Source organism: Lytechinus variegatus, chromosome 1 (assembly GCF_018143015.1).
Source record: "Lytechinus variegatus isolate NC3 chromosome 1, Lvar_3.0, whole genome shotgun sequence".
NCBI classification, from domain to species: domain Eukaryota; kingdom Metazoa; phylum Echinodermata; class Echinoidea; order Temnopleuroida; family Toxopneustidae; genus Lytechinus; species Lytechinus variegatus.
Genome location: NC_054740.1, coordinates 37,999,331 through 38,013,583, shown reverse-complemented (window position 1 = coordinate 38,013,583; position 14,253 = coordinate 37,999,331). Strand labels below are relative to the sequence as shown.

The 14,253-nt window shown below is 36.8% G+C and overlaps 1 protein-coding gene across 2 annotated transcripts in view; it reads right to left on the bottom strand.

Annotated features, from left to right (window-relative positions):
- LOC121413376 (ATP-dependent (S)-NAD(P)H-hydrate dehydratase-like) overlaps nucleotides 1-14,253 on the bottom strand; it is a 16,978-nt gene extending 2,725 nt beyond the window's left edge. Inside the window, exons 1-10 of one of the 2 annotated variants that reach the window (XM_041606170.1) lie at nucleotides 14,168-14,253; nucleotides 10,039-10,159; nucleotides 9,475-9,671; nucleotides 8,570-8,658; nucleotides 7,841-7,949; nucleotides 5,039-5,089; nucleotides 4,222-4,326; nucleotides 3,503-3,623; nucleotides 2,050-2,176; nucleotides 505-697 (exon numbers count right to left, since the gene is read on the bottom strand). In XM_041606170.1, the coding sequence (XP_041462104.1) occupies nucleotides 526-697; nucleotides 2,050-2,176; nucleotides 3,503-3,623; nucleotides 4,222-4,326; nucleotides 5,039-5,089; nucleotides 7,841-7,949; nucleotides 8,570-8,658; nucleotides 9,475-9,671; nucleotides 10,039-10,108 (1,041 nt within the window). In that variant the 5' untranslated portion in view covers nucleotides 10,109-10,159; nucleotides 14,168-14,253 and the 3' untranslated portion in view covers nucleotides 505-525. The other variant, XM_041606177.1, reaches the window with a different exon arrangement.

Genomic DNA, 14,253 nt, shown 5'->3' with positions numbered 1-14,253 from the left:
GACAATAAGAGGTTGCCATCATTGCCTATTGCCATATTTCTAATATACAGCTTTTTCTGAGCATTTTGAATTTATGAGATACATTAATGAAACACCCTAGCAATGCTATATTACGTTGGGATATTAGATAAATCGATAATGGCAATGAAAATGAAAGAAAATATATTTATTAAAAACATATATTATTTTGAAAATCAATGTGCAGGTGTCATTCTGTGCTATGTTTTTTTTTTTTTTGTATTTTGGATATTGATAAGTACTCCACTCAAAGTGAAAATGAAAGATAGGACATGGAAGAATGATAAAGACAGAATAAAATAAAAGAGAGGGAAGATGGTTGACCAAAATGCGATGATCAAGAATGCTAGCTATTACCTATAAATTCTTAATGTTTAAAACATCAATACATTAAACATATTTTAAAAAAGTAAAGACTGTTGACAAATCAATCAGGTTCACAATTGCATCTACATCTGTAATTCTTCCAAAAACGAAGATATTTACCTCTGTAAGACCTATCATACTTCATTCTGAAGTCTCAAACAGAGCAGCAAAGACTGGTTGTATTTCTGGTAGCATCTCTGTCGTAGTCATTCCTCTTCCATGCTTCTCAAAGGCTCTACTAGAACATCTTTTAGTCAACAGGCATGCACCATATGCTGCACACAGGGTAGGGCCAAATATCTTCAGGTATTCACTGAAAGGATCAAATGACAAAGTATACAGATTATCTTCCAAATGTGGAAAAGAAAATACAAATGAACTTTGGCAAAGAAGTTACTTTCTGGCTGCTCTAAGATAAAAATTACCAATGCAGGGAATAATTTTAATTTTCAAATTTAATAAGCATTTCTGGTTGCTAGAGAAAAGCTTTCATCTATGTTCGGTACAATCTTGTGTAAAAAAAAAATTGTTACACAAAGGAAATTTTTGTGTAGCAGTCTAAAAACGGGGGGGGGGGGGGGGGGGGGGGGGGGGGGGGGAATTCTGATGCGATACCAAGCGATTCGTGCAATGACTTCATAGAATTACACATGACATTTTGAGCAATAAATCATTCTTATACATCACGTCTGGAATTTAGTCAGATCAGGGGTCTGTTGCAGAAAGAGTTGCGGTTAACCGCAAGTCCAAAAATCAACCGCAAGTCCAAAAATCAATCGCAAGTCCAAAAATCAATCGCAAGTCCAAAATGCGCACTGTTGATTGGTTGAAAATCAAGTTACGCATGATTTTTAGAGTTGCGTTTGATTGCAACTCTTTCTGCAACGGGCCCCAGAAGGGTCTAAACAAATCATTGATCTCACTTTGAGGAAGCCAAAAATCATATGATGAGTATATAGTATAAAAATACATATGCATATGACACATTTACTAAAAGCAGTCTAGTGATGAATAGGAATTGTGCATGGAAATCCATACAAATAATGATTTAAGAAAATACAATTTACTTTCAAAGAGAGGAAAGTGAAAGAACTAGAGCAATAAGGAAGGAGGAATGGAAGAGAAAGTGAAAAGAACTAAACTTAAAGGTCAAGTCCATCTCAGGAAAATGTTGATTTAAATCAATAGAGAAAAATCAGAAAAGCACAATGCTGAAAATTTCATCAAAATCGGACGTAAAATAAGAAAGTTATGACATTTCAAAGTTTCGCTTATTACGAGCCAGTTACATCCATATGAGAGAGACTATGACTTCACTCACTCATTATTTCTTTTGTTTTTTATTGTTTGAATTATTGGATGTAACTGGCTCGTTCACATAATTATTTTGTTGAAAAAAAGCGAACCTTTTAAAATGCCATAACTTTCTTATTTTAAATCCGATTTTGATGAAATTTTCAGTGTTTTGCTTGTTGAATTTTTCTCTTTTTATTCAAATCAAGTTTTTGTTGGGGTGGACTTGTCCTTTAAGATATAAAAAGAGATGTTCTTGATAAAGCAAGATTTGAAACATGGGGCAGACAAGATAAACAAGATCACAGAAAAGAAAAACCTTACAACTCATAAACTTGTGTGATACACATTTCAAAAAAAGAATGAACTTACTTCTGGATGTTTGCCCTATGTAGACAAGCTTGATGAGCCCAGAATGAGAACACACCCAAAGTCCCTGATAGAATATCTCCTTGCCCGCCACACCTTCGTGGGCTCCCTTCGCCACAGCATACCAGAACTATGTGAATGTAGAATGAAATGCTATCAGAATCATTTGAAAGTGTGGTGAGCCCAGAATGTGAACACACCCATTGTCCCCTGTAGACAATCTCCCTGCCAGCCACATCTCCTTGGGCTACCTTCACTACAGCATACCAGAACTAGGCGGATAGAGAATCATGAAATGCCCAAAATATGAACACACCTTGTGTCTTTGGTAAAATGTCTTCAACAGCTTGGGGCTACTTTACACGACTAGCGTACCTATGGGGGGGGCAGACCCCTGACAAGTCGCAACCCATGAAAGCGACGTATCCCTGCCCCCCCCCTTGATCTATGACGAGTCACAACTAATCCCTGATGAGCCAATGGCCACCCTCCTTTGAAATTGAAGACTTTTTTTGGGGGGGGGTGGGGGCTTGTCAATTTTTTTTTCTGGTGCGAAATGTCTTTTATAACCTGTTGAGGACCTTTTATTTTTTCTTGCTTGTCAATTTTTTTCTTGTATGAAATCCTTTATTTGTTGTTGAAGACCCTTCTTTTTTGCGGACGATTTTGCCCCCCCCCCTGTGGAAAATCCTAGGCACGCTACTGTACTGCTACTTTATCTACCACACAGGATACCCTAACTATGAATATAAAGAATCATAAATGCTTTGAGAATTTGCACATTTACTTATCTTCAAGAGCTATCATCAACAAAATTTGTATGTTTCATTACGCAAATTGCATTATTACCCATACGATGATATATACTGTGCAATATAAAATTAATACTAGGATATTATTGAAAGAAAGCCAAGCTCAGACTGGTTTGCAGTAGTTCAGGTATTTTATTCTACGGAAAACAGCCTCGCGTCCACTACTCTCAATATCTCTAGGTTACTCTACTCTGGTAATTAGGCCTAAAGTGTAGATGCAAACATCCTCTTTAGTGAGGTTGAGTTGTACTTTGACTCAAACTGACACGGGGAAGACAACCTTCTTCTTCAAAGCTCAATCTCTTCTGCCCTCTTCCCACCAAATTTGTGCTCTAGCTGGCTTGAAAAGAAAGCCTCCTATACCTATTGGGGGTACATTATTGCTACCCCCAACTGACTCTTGATTGGTCAAGAGATCAACCCAGCCAAGTATATCCAGGGATGCTTAAATGCATACCTGAATACACTTTGAACAATAGCCATTGTTCACCAAACTACAGCAAATTTAAATAGCCTGATACAACCCAATAGGAGTAGCCAATTTCACATTACAACATTATCAACTAAATGATCATAAAGAAATATAGGTATATAGGTAAGTAAAGTGGCTCACATTAAGGTATGGCACATTAACTTGTACTTACCATTGTGACCATCTGAAATGATATCATTCTCCCCTTTCCTGCACACGGTAACATGACCTAATGATCTACTCAATTCCATCACATCAGCTTGAGGTTCAGTTGGGTTGACATCAGATCCAACCTGAAGCATATTAAGATAATATTTCATCAATATCAGATACATGATAGTGTCACATGATTCATTCAAATCACATGACCTAACAATCTACTCAATGAATTCCATTACATCAGCTTGAGGTTCAGTTGGGTTGACGTCAGTCCCAACCTGTAACAATGTTAAGATAATGTTTCATTCGTATCAGTTAATCACAAAATCTAAAGACCAGCTTCGAAAGGAGTAAATTATATGATACAGTCACAAGACCAAGAAATATACCGTGATCGATCCATGACAATAGACATGACCAATAGAAATACCAACTGCCACTCATACACTGTCACAAATATGGCAGGTGTCATGCTATATTCTTTCACTTTTTCTAACTGCACCATAGGACTGAATATTTGAGGTAAGAGTACTAAAGTTCTGTCAAATATGTCTTTAAGCTGAACTCCCCCCCCCCCCCCCCCTCTTGAAATGGCATTCAAGAAGTTCAAGTCTTTTGGTTAATCTTCCATAACCCAGCTTGCAATGAATAATGATGTTAAGCCTATAGCATGAACATATTCATCCATACTTGATATAAACAAGTTATTGGTAACAAAATTTCCAAACTTACCACACTCTTGAAGAGATGTTTGAATTCCACCTGGTTGGGTGTTAGGATAGCTTGTCTGTAGTCTCTGATCAAGTCTGGTGATTGTGTTAACAGAAATACTCCATCCTAAAAAGGCAGAATGAAAATTGATGGGATGGATAATAATGTGCATTAAATTATTGTGAAATTCAAAATGAACTTAATATTTTGAGTCTGTTGTTCATACTTTACTATTCCAGCTCTGTTTATTTAATCTCCAAGTACTAGCTTGGGTACATGAGACCTTTACCATGATTACTATCATTTATTATACAACTCATACAAAGATTCTTGTAATTTGATTGGTTGAAAGCCATTCAATATTTGATCCATTTTGTGCTGCATGCAAATTTTATTTTCCATTGCACGGCGACCATGCATTTTTTTATTTACTCAGCCTAACGGCTTTGTGCAATGGATTGAACACAGCCTCAACTCACTTGAGGATAGATCGCCTAATGAACTTATGTGCATGCATCATTTGTATATTACGTCATGCAAATGATCATTACATGGTAGCCTATAGTAGTACATATCTCACCTGGAATACCAATAGAAGTTTACATCAAACAATAAACATATCATACATGAAGGTAAAATAATGATACAAAAATTAGAGATAATTACAGATAATGGATAAAATAGTTTTATTTTTCCAAGCAAATTGAAGAGAAAAGTTACAAATAACTGCATGCAGTAGCCAAACATTTATATTTGTTTACTTCTACTTATTTATTATTTATTAATCAACTTATTCATTTATTTAGATTCACAGAATTCAATTCCAAATTGTACTTACTGCATCAAAAACAAGAGGCAGTTCCAATTCTTTGGCTTCAGCTATCACACTCTGGTATGAACAACAAAAGACATATGAATAATTTAGCTTTTAGGATAATTCAGAATTTTCTTTCCAAAATGATTTACAGAGAAATTAACTTGCTAAAATTCTGTTCAACATCAGATTCTACATGAAATTTTAATACATTTTCTAAACATCGTTGTCATGCATTAATATTCTGTTCTATTAAAGCAATATTGCCACATGTATGAAGTTATATACACACAACACACATGATGCTTGTAAGGTAAATGGTGTACATTACCACAGTAATCACAAATTTTGCAGAAGAAAAGAAAAAGTGAAACAACTTTAATCCTGTGATCTACCATATTAATTTCATTGTCTGAGAATAACATGTTAGTTTCATTTTCCCTGATAAAGATTGTCTCCACTTACTAATTAAATATGACTTGGTCATATAAAGAATAAGGATGCACCTCCTGTCTCTACTTTATCAGTACTAGATGATCAAGTGCTGCACAAGACATATTTTGATTTGTCAAGTACCTTCTGGTCCCTAACGAGACCAGAAGCAATAACAGAATGCACCTGAGGTAACCAGATTAGATTCTTTGACTCTCTTCTACCACCCATACCCCCCTCTCTTTCTTCTTCATCAATTGAGGATGAAGCGTTGTACAGGAATACCTTGACTTGGTCTAGCAGCTTCTGGTCCCTACCGAGACCAGGACCAATAACAGAATGCACCTGAGGTAACCAGATTCTTCCACTATCTCCCCCTCCCTCTCTCTCTCTCTCCTCTTCATCAATTGAGGATGAAGAGTTGTACAGGAATACCTTGACTTGGTCTAGCAGCTTCTGGCCCTACCGAGACCAAGACCAATAACAGAATGCACCTGAGGTAACCAGATTCTTCCACTCTCTTCCACCCCCCCTCTCTCTCCTCTTCATCAATTGAGGATGAAGCGTTGTACAAGACATATCTTGACTTGTCCGATGGCTTCTTTTCCCAACCGAGACCAGACCAATAACAGAATGCATCCTGGTAACCACTTCCTCACCTTTTCCATCCCCCCCCCTCTCTCTCTCTCTGCTTCATCAATCCTGGATTAAAGTTGAATTAAGAAGGGGGTGAGTTTCCATAAATATGGTTTCCACACATAATATAAAGTATATATCAGTTGTTCAAACAAATAGCATATCACAAAAATCTTCTGCCCTCTCGATATTTTGCTTTGAAAGTCTATGAAATTAACCACCTGTCAGAGCCCGAGAGACGAGTGTACAGAAAAATCACTCTGAGTGTGACGTCACCGGAGGGAATTAAGTGTAAGAGGTGCCTGGGTGTAATACAGAAATGCTATGCAGAGAGTGAAAGATGATTTTACAATTTTTTGTCAAAGCAACTCAAATCAAACAAATAGGAATCAGATGTACAAATCTTTACTTTACCTGTATAAAGAACAGTATGAATAACTATCATGAACTCTTAAATCATGATGAAAGATTGAAAACAGTGAGTTATTGAATGATATTTTCACTATTTCTCATTTATTTTATCACGATGTTCCATCAAGTGAGTAGCTGGAAAGTAATTCCGGCGGCTAGCTCAGCTCTGCGCGCGCTGCATGCCTATATACAATACACTCAAGTACACCCAGGCATTGAGTGTACTGCACTGTATAGTGGGGAAGTGTTCTGGTATGTCGACCCCCAGACCATCCCCATATATATCTCTATGGTCGAACCGCAGTTCATGACCATGCAGCAATCCCCTGACGTCTTTTTCTTCTTTCCTTTTGTCTTTGACTCCATTTTTATATCCTGTGGATCATTTCCACTCATGGCTCATTCCACAGAACAATCTTGAATCAACTTACTATTCTCGGCCTCCCGAGTTGTTTTCTACATGTATATTTAATTACGCTAGAGGTCACCGTCAAACATACAAATGCAATTCGCAAGTGAGTTCAAGACAGCATGAAAGGTATGCGGTCCGGCAGCTCGACAGCTAGCTGCGCCGGAGCGGGTGGCCGGTCGGCACAAAGCAATTCCGCAACCAACTGTGTTTTTTGCAAGAGCCGCGTCACACGCGGATAAATATATCATGATAACACGTCTGCTACGTTATCGACTGGTGAGAAGATCTTGGTCAAATTTCATATTATTCGTCTTGAAATTATTCCTTTAGGGTCTATGGTATCATTATGAGGGAATTTACATATTTGGAATAATAGTATGGCCATAAATATAATTTTAATCATTTCCTTTTTGCAAGTTCTCCGGCTCGAAATACAACTTCAACTGCAGTTTATTCAATCGTTTCGCCACGGACACAGTCCGGAACGAAAACAAGGCATTAAAATCGTCTAAAATTGCTACAAAGAAGAACAGTTTTAACAATGTAGGGTCATATTATTGACAATATGTCTTATGATAATTATTACTTCCTTTCAACATCGTTCACATAAAATCAATAGCGATAAAATGAAGTTTTGACACAAAAGTAAATATGAAGGCGTACGTGCATAGTACACAAAACAGCACTGCCTTGTTTACTACGATACCCCCAGGAACGTCACAGTCAAAGAACACCCGTCTCGGTAGGCATTGCAGGAGCGAACTCGAGGAAAATGAGTAGGGATAAATCGTTCAAATTCACTATTTTGAAAAAAGAAAATGGGGGGTTGAATCACCTCTTAGTGTTTGGTGGGTTGTAAGGTTGATATTAATGTAAATATCTCAATATTTTGAATCGTCTTCTTAATTCAACTTTAAGTGTTGTACATGACTTACCTTGACTTGGTCTAGCAGTTTCTGGTCCCTTCCGAGTCCTGGACCAATAACAATGGAATGCATCCTGGGTAACCACTTCTTAACTTCTTCCACACCATCTGTGGCGTCTCTGTAAAAGGTCAAGGATCAACAGAGTTCATGCCACTTTGCAATTACATCATGGTCAGCATGGATAAATTCAAAGCTATTGGACTAAAAAAAAATCCCAAACAGTATCTTACGCATAGTTGCACAAATCTACAACCATGTTATTTTGCAGTGAGTTTCAAGTTTTGTTTATATTTTCTTCAAATATACACCAGACTCACAAAAATGCTTTTTACTTTTAATAAAAATAGTATGGTAGTACATTCTTAATGTATGATTGCATCCTTTTTAGTTTTGCTAAATTAAGAACTGTTCTCTTCACATATTTTGTCTACTTCTCTTCTTGGAAAATGTACACTCACTTTTAGTCAAACAACTATTGATTTGGTCTGTCAAAAGACAATTTGAGAAGGGGATATTCTACATGGTGACAAAAAGCTGTCATTTTTTCAAGAATAAGGCACATTTTACAAAAGAATCACTAAAAACAACCTCTCCCTCCCAGGCTCCCCCACCAACTGATAAATGTTAGCTGCATTTTGATAATCTAAACTTCCAAGCAATAAGCATAAATAGAACACAACATAAGAATTCATTTTACAAATGAGCCCCTTGCTCAGATGCCTGTGTATCATAACTTACAGACATGGATGAACAATGAGTTCAGGACTGTAGGACTTGATAACTGTACCAGCACCAATAGTACAGAAGACATGGGAGAGATCACAGCCCTATACATAAATAAGGATTATAATGCAAGAAAAAATATGAGAATAGGTGCAAAATGAGTATTATTAACATCTATAGCAAAAAAAGGTAACAATCGATTACTAATGCTCATAATATCTCTTCCCTTTGCAGGGCTACTCTGCAGTATCAGCCCTTCTTTTGCCTAAGCCAAAGATACTACAAGGGGAAGATCGGACACTTCGGCCATTTTTTGAAACGCTCTATAAATGCTTATAGGGAAGGGCGCCCAACAGCGTTGAGTATTAAGTAAACCTTCGCATATTGGCACGCGACTGTGTATAAAACATATGGGGAAAATGAGAGAGTGGAGTTTGGAGAGGGCTCATGGGTGGTTCGTGAAAATATTTCCACATTTTATCATCTGAAATATATTCATCTCAAATGTATAGGGGGAAAAATTGAAGAAAAAAATTTGAAATGTAAAAATAGTCTATCCTTCAACCCTTCACCATTTCTCTCATATGTTTTGTACACAACCATCTCGCAATATGCAAAGGTCAAAAAAGGTCGTTACTTACTCAACGCTGTGGGGCGCTCTTCCCAAGCGTTTCATTACGCGGTCTACTAGTATGTACTGTCCAATCTTCCCCTTGTAGTATCTTTGCCTAAGCGTAGTTCAGTAATTATCCAGTACATACATTTCCATCTCTGAACCATGAATACAATTCTAAAAACATTGTAAAAATTTTTCAATAGAGAATCATCGTAATACCGGTACCGTACTTAATGTATGTATTACTATAGGCCTATACATGTACAGCATATCACAATTGGTTCATCACTGTCAATATACTTACAACACGGAATGCAGATATAGCAGCAAAGTATGGTGCACCGGTGTACTCTTGACAACCTCCTATTGTCGCTATACGCCCATCTTGTCCTTTGTGCTTGGTATAATCTAATGGAGGCACGATGGATCGTACCATTTCTATCATGTGTCCTCCATCAGTCAGTGTTGTGATAATGTTGTCCCCACTTGTAGATAGCCGTGCTATGGGGATATTCAAGTAAAATATAATGGCCATTCACATATAAATGTCAATATCAGATTGTCACTTCATAAAGCAGTTAAGAATTTTGAATAGTTGTTTCACTGAATTATTCTGATAAAAGAAATTACTTTTGTTGAAAACAATCTGACATTGTCATTTTTTTTTACAAAAAATAAACTGAAGGTAGAATAACTACCGTAAATTATGACTTAAGCATGGAACTTTCACAATTATGAATTGGTATAGTCAGTCCTTAATAAAAGTTCTTCAGTGGACAAAGTTTAATTTAAAGTGAATACTTATTTTACAAACATATTTGAAATAAGATTATTAATTACAGTAAAAAAAAAATTTCTCAAATCCTACCAGAGGGTGAAGGCCTTGCTCGGTTGATGAGTTGGCAGATGATCGTTTGTACAGTAAACATCTTCAACATTTAAGTACTCTCCTCTCTGTTACAAAGCTTTTACAGAAGCTGGTATCCCCACTGCATCAAACAACGTGAAATGCTATAAACAGTATACATATTGAAGATTCATATATATGATATTGACCAGGAGTTGAAAATAAAATGAATCTTTGAAAAAAAAGATTACCATAAAAAATATTGTCAATTATTAAAGAAGCTCTGTTCAATCAGAATTCACTTATCTGGTAAAGTTTATTTATATTTTGTATGGTTTGTTTTAGCAGGTTGCGTTGTCCAGCGCACGACACTGGCACTAGTCTGACGGTCCCAGACCAGTAAATAGTGCTGTTGGGCCAGTACCTTTTCAGAAATACCCAGATTTACTGGTCCCACATGACCAGTAAAAATATATCAAACTGATACAATTTACAAAGGATCTTTTCTCCTCTTTTGTAAATTATAAAAATGGCTCTCCAAAATTGAGAAATTGCTCTCATGAATTATGTAGTGTGTACTGTTTATTTGTATTTGACTTTGAGGGGGAATAAAACATCAATAAACAACAGCATAATTTTTAATGTTTTTATCAAGTTTGGGGGACCAATAAATTTAAGTACAGACCAGTAAAAATTTGAAAAACTGGGTATCTTCTGGTCCGACATGAATAGGTTGGACCAGTAAAAAAAGTGTTAGTGTGGAGCCCTGGCGTTGTCATTGATCCCCTTTCAGTTTTCTAGAAAAAAGGGGGAATTCTCTTAATCTGTTAATAATGGACCATTCATTGTAAAAAAAAATGATAAAAATTAAGTTAAACAAAAGCACTCTATTTGGAGGTCATATTATACATTAATAAAAAAATCATTCAATTTGGATTCTAGCCAAGAATTAGTTTGAGAAACAGGGCAGCAAAACATGTGCCAGAATTTTGAATAGATCTACAAGATATTAATAAATCTTGATGGGGTTTAACATACATGTAATACTGAGTAGACCTTAAATATTGTCGTAGACTTAAAAATTAAAATATTTATAACCCGCCAGTGAGCAGTGAGGTCCATTTTCATGATTTCCAGAATCACCCATAAAATATATGCAAGGTTAGTGTATGGCAGTGTATCCTATTGCCGGACACCTTTATTTCAGTGCTTTAAAAATGACAACTAGAGGAAATACAATGAAGAAAAATTATACCTTGCTATTCCAAATATTCTGAAAATTATGAATATGATGAAATTATTTTATATTTTCCAACCGTTTTCTTTGCACCGCACTTGCCGCATACCCCTCCGCGAAAAACAATTATTTTCGTGCGTGACAAATTACATCATAATTCCGGACGCGCGACGGACGGGTAAAAATATTCTTGATTATAATGATGTAAGAAAGAGTTGGTGTGATTTTTTTCATGATATATCATCTCATGAGTAAATTCTAAGTTTTTGTTTGCTTTCTTATATCGATTTTGAGCAGATCTTTGTAATAAATTGGTGCTAATTTGCTAACTTATTTTATTTTATTTTTTTTATTGCGTGTTCGATATGGCACTTTCCAGTATTAATGCTCGTTCATATCGTGACCCTCAGTCAAGTTCTATCGATGCGCAGACGATCGTTGACGGCTTTCTATCTACCTCGCGCACGGACGGCCGGGGTACATACCTTGAGAACTAGCCGTCGACGATCTGATCGATGGAGCGGACGAGATTGAAATTCAGCGAATCAGGCCCGAAATTAGGTCCGTATTGCCATCAGAAAATAGATCAATTGGGATCAATTGCTAATGCAAAACTATGTTATATGTTATTTTAAGCATTTTCTGTCATTTTAGAGAAAAATAAGGTAAAAGTTGGATTTTTCGCCTTGTTTTTGCAAACTTGTTCTTTGAATTGATCTGTCATTACGAAAATCTCCTGTTTAAATCTCTCCGAGTTAGCCCTGGCAAACTCGGAATTGAAACATTGACTTCTCTGCAGCACCCCAAGAAAACTTATCTGTCCCCCAGACCACAGAATGCCCTCGGGTGTGATAAGGGCATAAAGGGCTTGATAACCACAGAATATACAACTACTGAATTCCTACTAAGCTGCATAGTTGAATGATACTCTCCTGTCACAAAAGTTGTCTCTTTTTAATATTACAATGGAAAAGTTGTTAACAAGAATTTGTATCCCAGAATAAGCTTTAAAGCATGAAAATTTGATTGGAAATAGATGAAATATTACTCAAGAATCCTCTAAACACAGACATGATCAACTTGCATTGCGAAGGGAGTAGCCAAAATATGTTGTTTACACAATAGTCATCGCCCATCACTGACCTTGGCTGTGGTTTTTAGTTTTACCCCGGTTACCGCAAGTGCAGATTAATCTGACTAGCTTGAATTTCTGGACATCATGATTCGTTTTCTTGTTAGTTATTTCATCTTCATTTTATAAATAAGACTTCTTAAATTGATAGCTACCCCAGATATAACTTTGAATTTCTGAAAAGGACCGAGTATAAGCCAAGATATGTTATATTCAGTGTCTCTCTGCTGAGCGTGCTGTCAACGCTCTTCATGTGTTCATATCGAACGGACGCATTTTCCTCGTTTAAATTGAAACATTGACTTCCGAGTTTCCCATGTAGACAGTCTTCGGGAACTCGGAAGTCAGTGTTTCAATCTGAAAGACAGCAAACTCGTTATCATTGACTAGTCTAATTCATAGACCAGGCTACTGTTCTATAAGTGTATTTTTGGTTTCTTATGTAAATGAGAGGGGTGTGAATCACTTCAAAACTATAAATTCAATGATGGAATTATGAGGTTAAGCGTGGCAATGATAATACTCCTAATAATATTTCTTAAAGTATGAAAAATTAGATCGCAATAGATATTAAAGAGTGAGTATGCACTCATTATTAATTGCACAGATGGAAATTGGAGTAGATAGTGAAACAGCTAGGAGAATGAGGAAGGAGGATGAGGCAGAAGGGAAGAAGAAGCAGAGGGAGAAGTAGATAAAGAAGATAAAAAGAATCAATGAATGATGATATCAAGCATAAGAGTATAGAAGAAAGAGGGAGAGAGGAGGAGAGAGGGAGAGATGACCATGACAAAGTGATACAGGCAGGAGCAAAGAGAGAGGGGGAGAGAGATGAACGACTATAAATTGCGCCAACAAATGTCTGAGTACAAGACTATCCAACCTATTAAATGGGTTTCATTGATGCGGTTAACTGTTGCCCACAAGGGGCTACTTGTGTTTACTTTCTTTGATAAGCTTCTTCGAGTTGGAACTCTCCCCTCTTTCAAAGGCAATGACTCAAAGTTTAAACGAGAGGTTTTCGTCATGGAAATTGAACTGCGGAAGTCTTTCGTACGCAGTAATATGCGCGTCCGGAAATATGATAGTGTCCGGTAATACAATACTTCACTATACCAACAAATGCTAAACTAAAGTCAACCCAGGCCTGAAATTTGCTGTAGATCTACCACAAACTTGCGTAAGTTGTGATTACCGATACCGCATTGGATGTGTGCATCAAAACTGAATGCACCGGTACTGCCATGCATTATATAGCCTCCGAATCCGATCCTGTGAATGATGCCTGAGATCAGTGATGCGATTGTGACTGTGACCTGTGTATCATGACTCCGCCATATACTCGAGTTATAGTTTTTATAGTACGGTACCGTATACCGTATAGCGTACCCCGGTACCGGTGAAAGGGGTAGAATACCTGAACAAGAACCAGACTTCAGACAGGATAGTTTTAGAGTCACACAACATTAAAAGGCTTTATTCTATAGATAACTCATAACCAAGACCATAGCTTTAGCAGCTTTCCCAAAAGTCGCACTCCCCTCCCTTACATGTATCAAGCAGTCCTCAGTAATATATATGAAAGCTTCTAGTGTAAACAATACTGTGTATGTCTGTAAACCCTTACACCGGTACGTAATTTAGATCTCGTATTACAACAACACTGACTGAACAGAGTTAGTCTCTGATTTTCTTTTGTAAAGTCCAGTGTTTAGTAGGCTGTATGTTCTTATTATAACTGATAATCACCTGAACAAAGAGCTTTAATACCCAATACTTACATTCGGTTCGGTCATCCACCAACTAATTTTCTAACTAAATTACGGTGAAGAATATATGATTATGAATCATGGACACAATTTCTGCA